Here is a 15,352-nt window from a genome sequence, read left to right as displayed (position 1 = left end):
GAACCACATATAAAGTACTTAATATGATATGAGAAGAAGCGTTGATACCTGCAGGTAAATTCTGTTATAGCAAAATCCAAAATTGATACTCAACAAGGTGAATTCTTAACAATATGATCACATAATTAGAATAGAAAAGACACTATAGAAATAATTTCCAATTAATAAAGTCAGGCTAAGGATATTATGTAAATAAATACAGGAATTATTATTAAGTTTCTTACTGAGTGAGTATTTTTGCTCTTTTGTGTGGTGATAAGCAAAAAAAAAAAAAGTTTCTGTTGCCAAAGGAGAGAGGAGAGAAGAATAGTAGTTCATGTTTGATGAGGTCAATCTGACTGGCATGTTCATTTATAATCATGGGGAATATTTAACAGTGTGTGGATAATGTTTCTAATAAAAGACATCAGAAGGTTTAGTTTTTCCAATTATCATCACAAAGTCTCCTCATGTTATTCTGAGCTGCAGTGATAGAACAAGAGAAATCCTTGACACTTTCAGGAATCCTGTTGGGCATGAAAGAATCTTTGTGCAATTAAAATGAAACTATTATAATTATTACTGCTTTAACAGCAAAACGATTCGACTGCTCTATATAAATATCTCTTGCTTCTTATAATTTTTCACTTTATCATAAACTCTTTTGTCTCTGTCAGGATCATGTAGGGACGAGGACTCTGGTTTTCCAGTGACGTGATTGGTCAGTATTTGAGCTGTTGACAGGTTTTGATCTGATCCTCTGATGTTAACCTGCTCTGTAGCAGGTCAGTTGTGCAGCATAAGTTACCATGGCGATGTACCCCTGTAAAAAGTGAACCACCATCGTATCCCTGAAAACCCAGGGTTAAACCTGAAGTTACCTTGCTAACCCCAAATCCTGCCTTGTAGCACAGGCGTTGGGTGTCTTTTTTGTCCAAAAGTACAATATTCACATTTGAGAAGCTGGTGTGCTTTAAAAATTATTTAAACAATTAATCGATCATCAAAATTGGTGCCAACGAATTTCCCTCTCGATCTGCTAATCCATAAATCAACTAATCGTTTCAGCTCTAATGTAAAAGTGAAATCCTCTGCTGCTATAATGTCAGACCAAGGAGCACTCTAACAATATATGTACAGAGATAAAAGGTGACCAGCTAGCAAAGGTACTGGCAATTTTTCAATGTAAGGTCATGATCTGGGCCCACATACACAACTGACTGTGAGAGCACCAAGTTATCGTCATAGAATAGGCTAAGGTCTGCCTCATGATCTACAAGCCCCAAAATAATCTGGGTTGTATGTTACCATGGTGACGTTTCCGTTACTTCCACCCACCACTACTTGGTTGGTTTTGGAGATCATTTGGTTTTGGAGCAATAATGCTTAAATGTGAGGATTATTGCCAAGCCAGTCTAGGAAGTCACTTTTTGCAAAAACAACTGGCTCCATAAAGTAGATAGAGTAGAAATTGTGGTCCTCTTTTCAAATTTGAAGAGTATAAATGCACAAACAACGATTTACACACACAGAGTAGTATGAAATGTGAAGAGTACTGGAGAGCGCTGGAGTACTTTTTGCTCCCTCAATCTTACTCCATAATTTTTAGGAGTAGAAAAGGTCCTTTAGCTTTTCTAGTGTGAGCTGTTTTTTGTGCTGGTGCGAAGTACAGTATATCATAGTACTACCAGAGCTTGATGCGTCCTCCTCCTATGCATAGGGTGATAAGCTTTTACTATTCAGATTGAACTCATCACCTCCCTGCTTTCCCATTACTGTTAATCATTCTCATTAAAGGAGAGAATGGACAACAGTCTACTCCCCTGTGACTTTCTGTTCTCTCTAACAAATGTATGAGTGTGTTGTTTCCCTGTACACCACTCAACAGTCACGATTCAAGCTGTCTGTCTCACTTTCTCCTTAAATCCCTGACACCAAAACACATCATTCTTGCTTCAGTACGCAATTGTAATATCTCTCTCTCCTTTTGCCTGCAAAGGTTTTGGTTATAGCTCTTCCCTTTGTTTCCTTTTCTCTGTTCTTGTCTTATTGTTATTTATGTGCTGCCTCTAACTTTTTGCTGTCTAGTTTCTTTGTGGGTTCATTTCTCCATTAATCAACTCAAAAACAAACATTAATAATCAGCGAGAAAAATTATGAGCATGCTGAAGGATCAATTGATATTACAAATAATGTTGGGAGTCAATTAATCGGTAATTAAAAACTTAGAGTCTCACACTTGATAATTTTCTTCTTCTAACTATTATTATTATTAGTTCATATACATGATAACATTTATGATCTGCTTGTTTATTGATTGGATTCGAAAAAGAAAATTTAACATTTAACATATACCAAAATAGTAAAACATTTGTATTTCTTTGTTTATTTTGTATTTCTTCCTAATTTTATTATTTTTTCTATTCGGATTAAAATGGCCTGTGCTCACTTTTTTTCAGCATTATAGCACAATAAAAACTGGATCCAGTCTTTTCTGTGACTTACTGAAATGCCACAAAGTATCACTTTCTGCCTTCCTTTTTTTCTGCTTTTGTAATTTGTATCCTGCACAACGCTATGCCACGAGAGGTTATTTTCTAGACTGAGAGCATATGCATTTTTTTGCACAGAAAAGCACACTCTTGTCGACCTTTAGAAAGAGTGTTAATGGTGACAGCAGGTGCCTTTGCCTTATCAAAATGAAGAAGTCAGTACAGATGACTGTGAGGAGACTGTAATGAATAATTTATCACACGGAGAAAGTATTGCGTATATCATTCTAAAAAATAGCTTGAATGTTATAGATTGAGAGATAGATATGTGACAATTTATGTTTAACGGCAGATAAAAGAGATTTCTTTTTAGGTAGTAAAATTAGTGTGATAGTTGTATGCACTCTTGTGTAACAAAAGAAATCAGATTGACAGATGATGATATAATTATCTAATTGACTTCAACACTATGAAAGGGACTGTAAAAGTGAGATGGATATGCCTCAGTAAATGAAATTTGTAGTACCAACATGCTGCAGTTTAGCATTAATGTTCTGGGTGCTGATGTTTTTATCAGACGTGCTTTTGAAGGTATTACCGCTGAGGGAGAGAAAAGCAGGACAGAAGAAAATGGACTGAAGGCGGAAGAAATGTTGTGAGAAACTAAAGAAAGCCGTGAAATAGAGAAGACTCAGGGCCAGATTTCTAAAGACGTTTGCATCTTGTTTCAGATGTGTTCTTGTGTGTGTTATTTATCAAACCTGTGCCCTAGCCTGGAAGCACAATTCACTTGTCATCTGGATCACACGCACACACGGTGCCTGTCAACTCACCTTTTGTGTGATCCATGAAATGTTACCCTATCCTATTATGCATATATATTTGAGGAAGGATCATGCAAATGACATAAAGATATGTGTTGTTGACTTTATATTCCACTGGATTTACTATGCTAAGTACAATTTCTGGGTGTCTCTGTGGCACACGGAGATGTAAAAATTAACAAAAGCCTGTTAGAAGAAGGTTGTGATGAGAAAACAAAAATGCAACTGTCCAGCTTTCTGCTTAAACATCGGTGTCAGGCAAACAAGAGGTGATACATCACAAACATGTGCAAAGATGCTGCTTTAAATCACAATGAAGAACAACAGCTTCACAGACAGAAAAAGAGAGCAATAAATGAAAACAATATATGACCATTTTATTAAAAAACAAAGAGGGTTCAGAGAGTTGTCTGTATAGTTATTAAACTAAATTGATTTTGTCGTTCACTGAGCTGCTAATGCACTGTGGAAATTGCTCTTTATATAACCATTTGTTTGTTTTCTGTCTTTCCATCTGTTTTTCATTACCTAAGAAGTTCATGTTTGCGTTCCAGGCGCTGTGATTGTGCAAACCGAAAGGTTTCTTAAGATTATTTTAAGAATGTTTCGATCATTTGAATAACTTCCTATGCTTTTAAAATGTACCTTTAGTAAATGTTTTGGAATATTTTTACCGGAATAATGAGTATTTCTATTCCCTCTTCACTACAATACGACCTCTCCTATAGAGCAGCCGGAAGGCCAGTCTCTGGTTATGTAATTAGCTCATGTTTCAGCAAATCAGACGCTAATCTGATGCAGGTTGCAAGTGCACATTTAATGGAAGGCTAGTTTGTGCTGTGCTTTCATATGTGTAAACCTGGTCAAGAGCGTAAATGGTACCTGACCTGTGTGCATCTGCGTATCAGTGTAGTTCTATTTTGGTGGGAGCATTTTAGGCCGTCAGAGTGGCGAACGTATTGCAAAGCTAAGGTATTTTGGTCTGAAATCATTTCATCAAGGGGTTTCTTTTTTATTTAATTATTTCACATGATCTGTGTCCCCCTCCTCTATTGTGCCATGTCATTTAACACAAATAATGACTCTTATTATCGCCAAAACTTTTAGTATAAGTATATATGGAAACAGATTATTTCTGCAACCACGTTCTACAAGCACTTATTCCCTCTGTGAAAGTCTTGCATTGTCCTAATCAAATCTGAAAACTGCATGAAGCATGTTGATGTGTTAATTTGAGCCACATTCAAAATTGAGTCGAGATTATATAAAGCTGGAATTTTTAGATCAGACCTGCAGTACCTCTATCACCTTTTCTGAGTGATACATTTAATCGTGAGGTCAAGATTGAGCTGCAGAAAATACATTCCCTGCAATAAAGGACATCAGACTTATCTTTACGAAAAAAAGGAAAATTAAAATACCCTTACAATTTCGGACAGAAGGTTTATGAATTCATTAAATGTGGCATTCAATGAAATATGGAGTGAGTTTTCCATCGTATTATATTGAGGTCTGAATTGCTTTACCAGGTGTTCTTTGTTTTCAAGGCAAACACTGATTTTCAAAAACAGATCCTGTGTTTCAGTAAATGAGACTTGCTCTTCATTAAAAGTAAAAATTAACTCACATTTGTTAACAATGTTAACAAATACCATTTTTAGTCTGATCTGTGAAACTGTCTTTTTTTTTTTTTTTGCTCCTTTTTTAACATAATTGTAAGACTGTCTGTGTTTGTCTCTCTTCCTCAGTCTATGTTTCCATCCACCACCTCTCTGGGCATCTTCTAACACCATGCATAAATTCAGAACCAGTTTTACACCACATTGCCTTGGTTTCACTCTCGCACTCCAAGTCCACCTCTACCCTCAACCCCTTTAAGTGCACCAGACTGAAAGAATGACTACAGCTCTCTGTACACACTTTTACACAGACTTAATAGAACTTTTAGTCATGTCTAAAATCTTTATGGTGCAGACAGATTTTCATGAGTTATGACATAATGTTTATGAAGTGCGTAAAAGACACTATTCCGCCTAGCACTGCTTAGCATTTGCCCAGGAATTATGACTGTGTCCAGTGAACGAGGAGGAAAAAATATGTTGCCCTATTGCTGGCAATAAACTTCTTTTAATGAGTGCATGGGTTTTAGAAGAAAAGAACAGATTTTAAGGTGAATAAAAACAGGCTGACAGTGTCCCTTATATGCAGTATTTGTCTGTATTTAAAGTTTCCTTAGCTACAAGTTAAAGCCAATTTTTTGTTATTTATTCATTTGCCTCTGTTTGAGTGTACTAGCTTGGACACATTTCTACAGGTCTGTGGTTTCTATTCACTTTTGACCCTGAAAAGTTCATCCATGGAATCATCTGTCTATAGTATTGTAACTCACTACATTCTCACCATTGATAGAAACGATCTCTCCTATCTATATTGGCACCAGAACACAGCAGCTTGGCTTGACTACTATATTTGTTGCCATTTAGTTTTTCTGACTTGTATTGTTTACTTTAATTACTGTCTTGATCTGGCATTTGATATTGTCCTCTTATGTTTTCAAGCATGTCATTGAGGTATCCTCCAAGTTTACACACAGTTCAACATTCCGGGATTAATAATTGCTCGAATGCTGTGAATGTCCCCAAGTGCATATAATCGTGTTCAAAATAGATATTGTATTTTTTTTTTACCTTCAAAACCCCCCCCCCCCACTTGCACTGCATTTTTCCAATCATGTACCATGAAAGATACAATTACCAAGGCCTTTTTAAATGATGGCACTTAGAAGTATAGCCATGACCTATTATCATCACTGCGGGGGTAAAGCTTTAGTCTCTTCCAGACGATTACATAACATATATATATGGATCAGGGTATTGACGCAACACGCCAACCCCATTACACATTTTCCTCTTCCATGTTTCCTTGTTTTAATTTGCTGTGACAGGTGAAGCATTACTTTTCAGATACCCCTGCATAGCCAAGAGAAAAGCATTGATTTTCTTTCTGTCCTTTATCCCGCTTCCACTCTAGGAGATTAGGAAGTGGAATCACTGTGATCCTGGGGATTATACAAGCAAAACATGTATGCAGCCATGAGGAAATTAGCTGTTATTACCATTAAGGCATTTTGTTTAGGGTGTTGCTTGGATTAAACCAACCTGTTATAACAATCTGTGATGTGATTTACGGTAAAAAACCCCATTTATCAGGTTTAGTTTGCAGTTCTAACATATGTTAGGTTATTTTAGATTGCTTATATATCCCTCAGTGATTTAACACTTTGCAAATCCCTGGCAATTATTCCTTTGTGGCAGCCCCTGTGAATTTACCAGGAATGTGTGTTGTGATGTCGCAGTGGCAAGGCAGTACAAACAAAGCCTCTTAACTCTCGCAGCCTCGCTCATGCTCTCAACCTGACTTGAACGCAGACATACACACATACACGCACTTTGGGTATGTGACCCAGTGTGATTTACAAAAAAGACCTACAGGGACTCGGTAATGATGGACAAATTACCAACAGTGGCCAACAGATCAAACGACAGGGAACAGGAAGGGGGGGAGAAGAGTGTAAAATTATACAGCAGCCGCATTTCACATGATAAATCATTTATTTTTTGGTTTAGGACTACGTAAGAACATTACAAATAAGTCAGTGAAGTTAGGGTCACTACTCATTCCCCATTCCCTTCCCTATTCTAACCCAAACCCAGGTCTTAAACTTTATTCATTCATAGTCATTTGACAGTTAAAGAAAAGGTCAGGGTCAAAAGTCACGCACAAAATTATTCCTTTGAATTAATTTACTACAAAACTTTATTAGAGCAAGTTAATGGAAGTTTGGGGGCCAGGTAAAATAATGTTACTTAATATCTGAAAAAAATGGCTAAAATAAGAGGCCAGTGTCTATTATTATTATTGTATTTCAGTGCATAACATAACACTAATTATCATGAGCATGAGGGTGGAAATGGATGACATGTTTATGTATATAATTTAACACAAGGGGAACATGAGTTAAAGTACTGTAAAGGACCTAAAATTGACCCCTGGAGAACACCAGGTTTTAATCATCTTAATGAAGCAGTTAAGTTTCTGTACCCATCTAAAATATACTGGTTTATATCTGTATCCAAGATTTAATATTAATTCTTTGTAATTCAGTAATGTAATTCAATTCTAGAAAATGATACTTGCACATAATGATATTTGAATTAGATCATTTTTTCATTTTCATTGTCATTACCTCCATCATTGTCATTGCCTGTATACATACTGTATATTTACCTAAAACTTAAATGCATCAGAATAATTTAAGTAGCAACAATAAAGTGGTGTTCTACATACAAATGAGAAAAAAAAACACAGCAGATTTTTTCCCATAAAGTGAATTAAGTGCCCTGCATGGTTAATTTTTAAAGTGAATTGACTTAGAACCGATTTTGAATAAAAGTGTACTTAATCCCTTTTGTGCTTTGGCAGTGCTGTAATTACAATGATCATGGCTACCCTGTGTTGAATAAGTCTTGGAGGTTGTTAAACAATTAATAAGATATTTCCCTGCCTTGTGTTTCGCCATATGCATTTCTAAGTGCTGGTTACCTGCAAAACTACAAAACCACTGAATGATTGATTCTTCTTCAATTTCTTTCCACCCTTTTTACTCTTATTATCTCATTGACAGCAACTGGGGGTGTGTTTGGTCCTCAAGGAGAATCAGGGTCAGAGCCTGAAGATGACAGCCAAATGAAGTTTTACACAGAACAGCACAGAGGACGAAGGCGCGGCAAAGGTGAGAGGGAATGTAGGTTCATTTCTTTGAATACTGTTAATTTGTTACATTTTTAAACACATTAACTTGCAAAGGGGGGAACTCTCTTATCTACTGCATACTGCAGGCCACAAAGTAAAAAGAGCATAAAATACAGTCAAACATTTTATAAAACAAATTATTTCCAACTTTACCCTAGCTGAATATGAGGAGGAATATTGCAAAAGCAGCCTTTAGTTGAGTGAAATGAGGCTAGACATTTCTGGGATTGTCAGCATAGCTGGAAGTAGGAAGGGGTCATGCACGTTCCCAGTGGGGTTTAAAGTGCTGTTCCATGGCAGAGTTCAATGACAGTGAAAGCAGATATATGAGCTGATGTAAATGGAGGCTCGGTGATGAGCCAAGTTAAGTCAAATAACTTTGATGGGAAGCATGATTTTAACTTCCCTTCCCACATTGCGACATGTGATAGTGAATACTGTGTACGGATTTTACAATTGTGTGTGAGCGACCCAGAGAAAAGAAAACACAGCGAATTTTTTGTGTGTGAGGCCACTTGGGTGTTTATATAAAAAATAAATGGAAATCAATGTGTTTCTCATATTTCCCCTGCCTACAGTTCACTATCACATAGCTCTATGTCAAAAAAGGAATAAAAATGGTGGCTCACATAATAATGGTATTATTATTATTATTGTTATCATAATCATTATTATTATCAATATTATTGTTGTAGTTACAAATCACAAGTGTCTGGTCATTTTTTAGCTACCTAGATACCTAGACAGGATTAGACAGTGTATTGCCCTGAATTATGCCTCTCAGGCAGCACTTTCTCTCAAGCCTTTCTCTTGAAGCCATTGTGCTGTTTTTTGTTGTTGTTTGTAACTGTTTTAGGAACCTTTTCTACTTTAGTATGTAATTAAAATGATACAATTACCTCACTCTTTTTTTGTAAAAATAGTAAGTTGGAGGAGGGGCTGCAACCCAGGAACCAAACCTTGAACTAGATTCCAGAGTCTGTTTTAAATGTTCCTGATTTCCTACAAGAGCTGTTGAAAAAATGCAATTAGTCAAAGGGATTGTATGTTTAATAGGGTAACAACTTAATGACTTCATTTTGAGTTGAAATGTATCCATTATTTTTCATTCATGTTTTTCAGCCCCAGGGACCCAAAACTGCATAAGCATTTTGGAAAACAAATGGATACATTGATTTTGGGACATGGATATTGAACCTTTGTACAAGGTCTTACTGTAGGACTTGCTATCCAAGTCCTTCTCGGTTTAAAGAATTGGCTCTTTAATTGGGGCTCTCCTTGACTCTATAGGTTCAATAAATTCATTTCTGAATTACATTCCATGGGCAACAAACATATTAACATTGTAAAAAAATGTATAGAGTTTTCACATTTGATTTATTCTGCATATAAGAGAATATATAATATATAATATATATTATGCATATAAGAATTAATCACAGAAAATGGTTGATTGTTCAAAAATTAAGAAATAGAAAGGGCTTAACTGTATGCTCCTGTTTAATTGGACACTTAGATTTTATTAGAAAAAGCATTATGGACACACAACTTGGAAAGACATAAAGCCAATGGTCCTGATCTGTGTTAAAGTTACGCACGGTGTAGAATGCTTGGGCTTTCTCTAGAAGATGGACAGAGAAAAAATAAATAAAGAGAAAAAGAAAAGGGGAGATTTCATCTTAAACTTGATTCTCTAGGCTTCTAAGTTTGTTTGGGGTTGCCTTGTGTATTTGTGGTTGCTTGCTGCTTTATATTCACTTATGTATTTGTCTACATGTCCACTGTTAGTGAGCGGCCTCACAGTGTGCATGAGAGCATAGACTAGGTTTTTGGTTGGTGTCTATAAACTAAGTGTTTGCCACCGTGACTGTACATGCTTTAGTCTACTCAGTAGGCTTTCACAGTAATTGAGTGACCCCTTCACAAGCCCAGTGACACCACCCACACCCCAAAGGGATTAGCTGCCCTTCCACTTTTGCTGTAGACAGCTGTTGTTCTTGTCTCTTCACAATATTGTGACCGGTAGATGTGTGATTCAGCACAGCTCCACTCATTATCCTAACTTTGTCAGCCTGCTTTTGACCTTGAGCTGCATCTCACTATTTCCAAACTTCTGTGAAGATTTCCCTGGATTCTCCCGTCACTGGGAATATTGGGGTCAGTGATTTATCTCATTAGAAGTATAAACGTTTCTATGATGGTGCATTGTTTCAGTTCAATCCATTAGGCCATCTGCACATTCCAATGGACGGATAACATCACACTTTAAACATCTGAAAATTATGTGTTGCTCTGTTTTTCTGGGATACCCACTGATCTAGTAACATAACTCTAATGAGCAAATGGGGCATTTGTTCAATATACATCACTTCACCAGCACAGGAATTTGCTACCAACTGAGTTCCACTGCTTAGAACAGGAAAACAGGAATAGACTTTCTGTTACTATAGACTTTTACAGCAAACCTGCATAGGTCAGAGCTCACAGTTGGCAGCTCTCTTACAAGAAACTATTCCCACATTTTCTAAAGCCTGCACATTCGGAGACACTGTGTGATATGTTCCTGGGTTTAGATGAAAAAATTACAGGAGTGCATTTTCAATAGTTTCAACAGGAAAAAAACATTTTTAAGATTTAAAATCTAGTGAGATCATTGTTTCGAAACCAGCACCTTATCCTTCTCACATGCCAGTGAGCCTCCTTTCAGTGTGCCGACTTTTCTTCCATGATAAATATCAGTACAAAGAGGTTAAGCGGCTAATTTCATTCTGTATATCCTGGCTTGGAAATGGGGAACCCTGACAGAGCCAAAGGGCAACCAAAACGACCAATCTATAATCCTGTCAGTCGCAATAAGATCATACATCACACCGGCAAAGGATTCAGGGTTTGGGTATTCTAAGCCATCTTTTACTTACTCAGGCCAAACTTGAACCCAGGTTAAATTCATAAATCAGGAGTACAATTAACTGTATTTTCAAGGATTTAGGGAGGCTTAGAGGTTGTGCTTTGAACAAAGCATGGTGCTAAAGTGGTTGATACTGTCTTCGGTGAGTGCTATGTGCCTGAGTGTCTAATGTGTCTGCGCAAAAGCAGGTCGCTGTCAATTTTCTGTCAAGGATTTTTGAATACAGTCATCTGTTTAAGACCCTGATCAACACAAAAACGGGCCTCTGTAAAACTGCTCACCATTACCTTTTTCTCTTTCTCTACCTTTAGGCCACCCACACAGTCCTCTAAATAAGGTCACCCTGACGTTGATTACTATCAGCACATGTGTCATTGCCATTGTCTATGCTACGCAGGATTCCTGCCCCCTCACTGTCAAGGTTACCCTCCATGTGCCTGAGCATTTTGTTGCGGACGGTAAGTGCAACACATTCATTAGGCCGTGGAAGAATATTCAGCTAAAGGAATATCCAAAAACATTCTCTCTTTTACTCACTTAGCCCTATTTCTTTTTTTCTTTGTTTTTTTTTTTATTTCTATTTTTGTCTTTGCACTTTCTTATTTTAATTGAAACTATATGATGTAAAAAACACAGCAGCTCTCGTGTCTCACAAACTGTCCAATTGACAGAGATTCTTTTTAGTAAAGGGAAAAAACGCTGGTTGCTGACAACAAACCCACTAAACTTGTTTACAATGAGACTTGGTGAGTTATCCATTTGGTGACACAGCCATAGACACAGCCTGTCTCAGCTTTAGGCAAAGTTGAGATTGGTGTTAAAAAATGATACAGATTTGTGTAGCATGCTATCATAATAGCCACTATCAACCATGGTACACCTGTGTTTCGTTTGTTTTCAGCCATAAGTGGACATAGTTGTCCTTCAAGCAACATGCTGTGGGAATGACTGTTGAGTAACTCCATGCTGTTGTTGAGTGGTAAAAAACAATACGTAAGTTGTATAGTTTCTGTCGTCAGGAGAAACAGCTAATGGACCAGGGGCAGCTCGGCATGCTTCCCCTCTTTCTATTTACAAATGGGTTGCAGTAAAATCTCTACCCCGTCAACCGTGATTTGTGGTTTTCAATTTCCAGGCTTTTCAGTGTCAGTGCCCCCTCTGCACGACTGATAAAGTACAAAAGACACACATCCATCCAACAAAAAAGTAAATCATGTGCTGGAACCACAAAATGAGCAAAAATCAGGACAATAAAGCCCACACACTGAAAGCTCCCCGTGGAAAAAAAAAAACAAAAAAGATTTATTATCACCAAAAACAACTGAGAGACACGTTGAAAGTTATTCTTTCTTTTTTTTTTTTTTTTTTTTTTAATCTGTTTTTGCACTGAGAGCTTTCAAAGCGCAGACTTTCTTGCACAAGACTACATATTGTAGATTGGAATACTAATCCCTTTTATGGTTTACACTTTTTCATGATTGATGTGACACAAACATTCTGTTCAATGGCATACAAAGAAGCTATATGCTCCAAAGTCAAAATTATATCAAGGGAATAGAATAAATAGGACCTGGACCTGGATCAAGTAGGATAAATCAAGTATGTAGGCATGGATGCCCAGGAAACTGCTTAGAGAGTCATGCCACTAAGTCTGTTTTAAATTAGTTTTCAGCTATGGGATGGTTTTAAATTGGGTCCATGTATTCGCCAGATACTGCAGTATAAACCTCACTGGAAGGAGGGGGAGGGACAAATGGAAAATATGCAAGGAGTTTAGTGAAGTAATTATGTACAGTGTATTCTGTAACTACATATACAGTAAGATGAACAACTGTTAAATATAATGTAAACAAGTATAAAAGAAATAAGCTTTCAGTAAGTAAGTGGTACTTGGTTGAACTGAATGTTGTATGACGTTCGTTTTCCTCCATTCAGCTCTACCCAAACCCAAATCACACATCAATCTTTACAAAGTGTCATTGGTTGTATAGTTCTGTCATTCACATCATAATAACATTGAGTGTAGTGTCTCTAATGGACAGTTTGTTTGTCCAGTCCATTTTGAGATATCTCTACAACTGCTTGTTGGCGTGCTTTGAAATTCAATATCGATATGTGTAGTTCCTGTATAATGATTAGTGTTTGATTTTAGTGACCTCCTGACCTTTGCTCTAACCACTGCCAACGAGGCAAAGCTTCCACTTACGCACAAGAATTATGTTTAAAGTTTGAATACGCCTCAATGCTGTCCTTTGACCTGATGCGCAGCTCTTTACACGCAAGATTTCAAAAACTACGGTTGGATTTTGATGAATGTATGATAGTTATGATCACTAGAGAATTAATTATTTAAACTTTGATGACTCCATGGCCTTCCCTTTAGTGCCACCCTCAGGACAAACATTACATACATAACCCCACTATAGGTAAGGCTCTTCCAACAGGAAAATCATTTGTAAGTTGTCTGTGCTCTGTATAGCATTTGTTTTTTGCTTTGTTTTTTTTAATTTTGGGATGAGAATGAACAGTGTATCCCGAAGGAGCTATAATCAGGCCTGTAAACTTTTAGTTTTGTTGTTCCTCTGCAAACTCTGCACCGTGTGTGTACTGGAATGGGACTCACAAAAGCGATACCTGAGGCAGAGCCAATGTGATAAAAGGTGGCTTGACACAGTAGTCTGGCAGGCAAACAGTCGGCAGCAGGCAGGCAGTCAGAACAAACAAACAAACAAATCCAACAGATAAAAAAAACAGAACAAGGCCAAACTGGCAAGCCACGTATAAGAATAAGTTGGGAGGGAGGCAATAAAAAATACTAGAACACCATGGCTACAAGGCATCACATCTGATCTGACATACAAGCTGGGAGCTGCCCTCTATGAACTACTCTCCATATACTGGAGAAATAATGAGTGATAGGATGAGGTCAGGCATCTGTATGAGCAGTAAACTCAACAGGGCAGACTAGTAGAAAGCTGATGAGACATGGCAGGAGATGGTAAACACAAAAAAGAAGCTAACGTGTTGGTACGTAGCATGAAGAGCTGGGTAGGAGTGGAGTAGCAGGGCCGTTTAGTCAACATCATGACAAACTCATTGCTAAATGAGTGGAATTAAATATATCTCTTAGACGTTAATGAAGTTAATATGCTAGTAATATACCTTTATATTTATTGTATTATTAATTGTATTAATTATTGAATTTCATGTTTTAGCACTCCAAAGATATTATACAGATATGTCTATAATATCAAGTCTAGGAAGGACAATTTTTTGTTAAGAAAACAGTCAGAGGGAGGTTATAAATGACTTAATGGAAATTACAGCCAAAGGTGGTAATAGAATTGAGTAAATGGATAAATGCATAATTTATGAAGATATAATAAGAAATAATCTTGGTTATTTAGTTGTGTTTCTAATATTGAATCTAAATAGCCATAATCATACAGAGTATAGATATTGTACATTAGAGTATAGAAAAAAACTGCACAATTTTCAAAGAACAAAAGCATATTTAGTCAATAATAACATGTCAATAAAGTTGCTCAGTAAGTCAGTGACAATGGCTGTTTGTTGCACTGCTGACCGTGCACAGTTTCTTTATTTATCACTGAAGCCGTGACAAAATACAATACTTTCCATTCCACCTCTCTTCCCAGAAGTTGATGAAAGGGGGATTAATCTAACAAAATAGTCTTCTGCACTCAATTCATAATATCCACATCAAAAAATGCCAGCATTGTTCTGATGTACCACTCCAGAGGGGTTTCTTTACAGGTCTCAGAGAAACCAACCCATAACCTAACACTTGCCTCCTCACTGTGTGAGCTGAAGACATTAGATTTCTATACTCTCCCAGCAAATGAGGCCTACTGCCAGTTCTGTAAACAACTGAATACTTCAACTGAATACTGGGCACTGAATACTTCATTGACAAGAGCAATGGCAGCCCTTGATACTAAAGAAGTGCGAGTCTATGATTGTTTAATATTTGCTAATTTTATAAATGTAAATTATGAATTTATACATTTTAAAGATTTATAACTCTTCCATGCAGTAGTAAGGAAAGTACCAAAGTAAAATAGAAAGAAATACCAAACTGTTTTAATAATGTGTTTAATTTCTATTTTTAACCTATACGGACCCATTTTTATAGACCATTGACATATGTCTTCCCTGTATGAGGTAGATGCACCTCAGCTTCAACTTTTCGTTCATATTACAGGTACAGCAGAACAATTGCTACAAGTGGTGCAATATTTACTTGAGGGCGAGACGGCATCCTTGTTATTGGTCTGTACAGTCTAGATGAATGCTCCAGTCAAGTTTGCCAAGTA

General features: G+C 36.9%; 1 protein-coding gene across 1 annotated transcript in view; it reads left to right on the top strand.

The window, feature by feature from the left end:
• LOC120806183 (astrotactin-2-like) overlaps positions 1-15,352 on the top strand; it is a 249,816-nt gene that overhangs the window by 105,685 nt on the left and 128,779 nt on the right. Inside the window, exons 5-6 of the mRNA XM_040157035.1 lie at positions 7,980-8,087; positions 11,327-11,473. Coding sequence (XP_040012969.1) covers positions 7,980-8,087; positions 11,327-11,473 — 255 coding nt within the window. The remainder of the gene's footprint in view (positions 1-7,979; positions 8,088-11,326; positions 11,474-15,352) is intronic.

Source organism: Xiphias gladius, chromosome 20, assembly GCF_016859285.1.
Source record: "Xiphias gladius isolate SHS-SW01 ecotype Sanya breed wild chromosome 20, ASM1685928v1, whole genome shotgun sequence".
Lineage (NCBI taxonomy): Eukaryota > Metazoa > Chordata > Actinopteri > Istiophoriformes > Xiphiidae > Xiphias > Xiphias gladius.
Note: the sequence above shows the minus strand (reverse complement) of the source record. Positions and strands in the feature narration are given on the sequence as shown.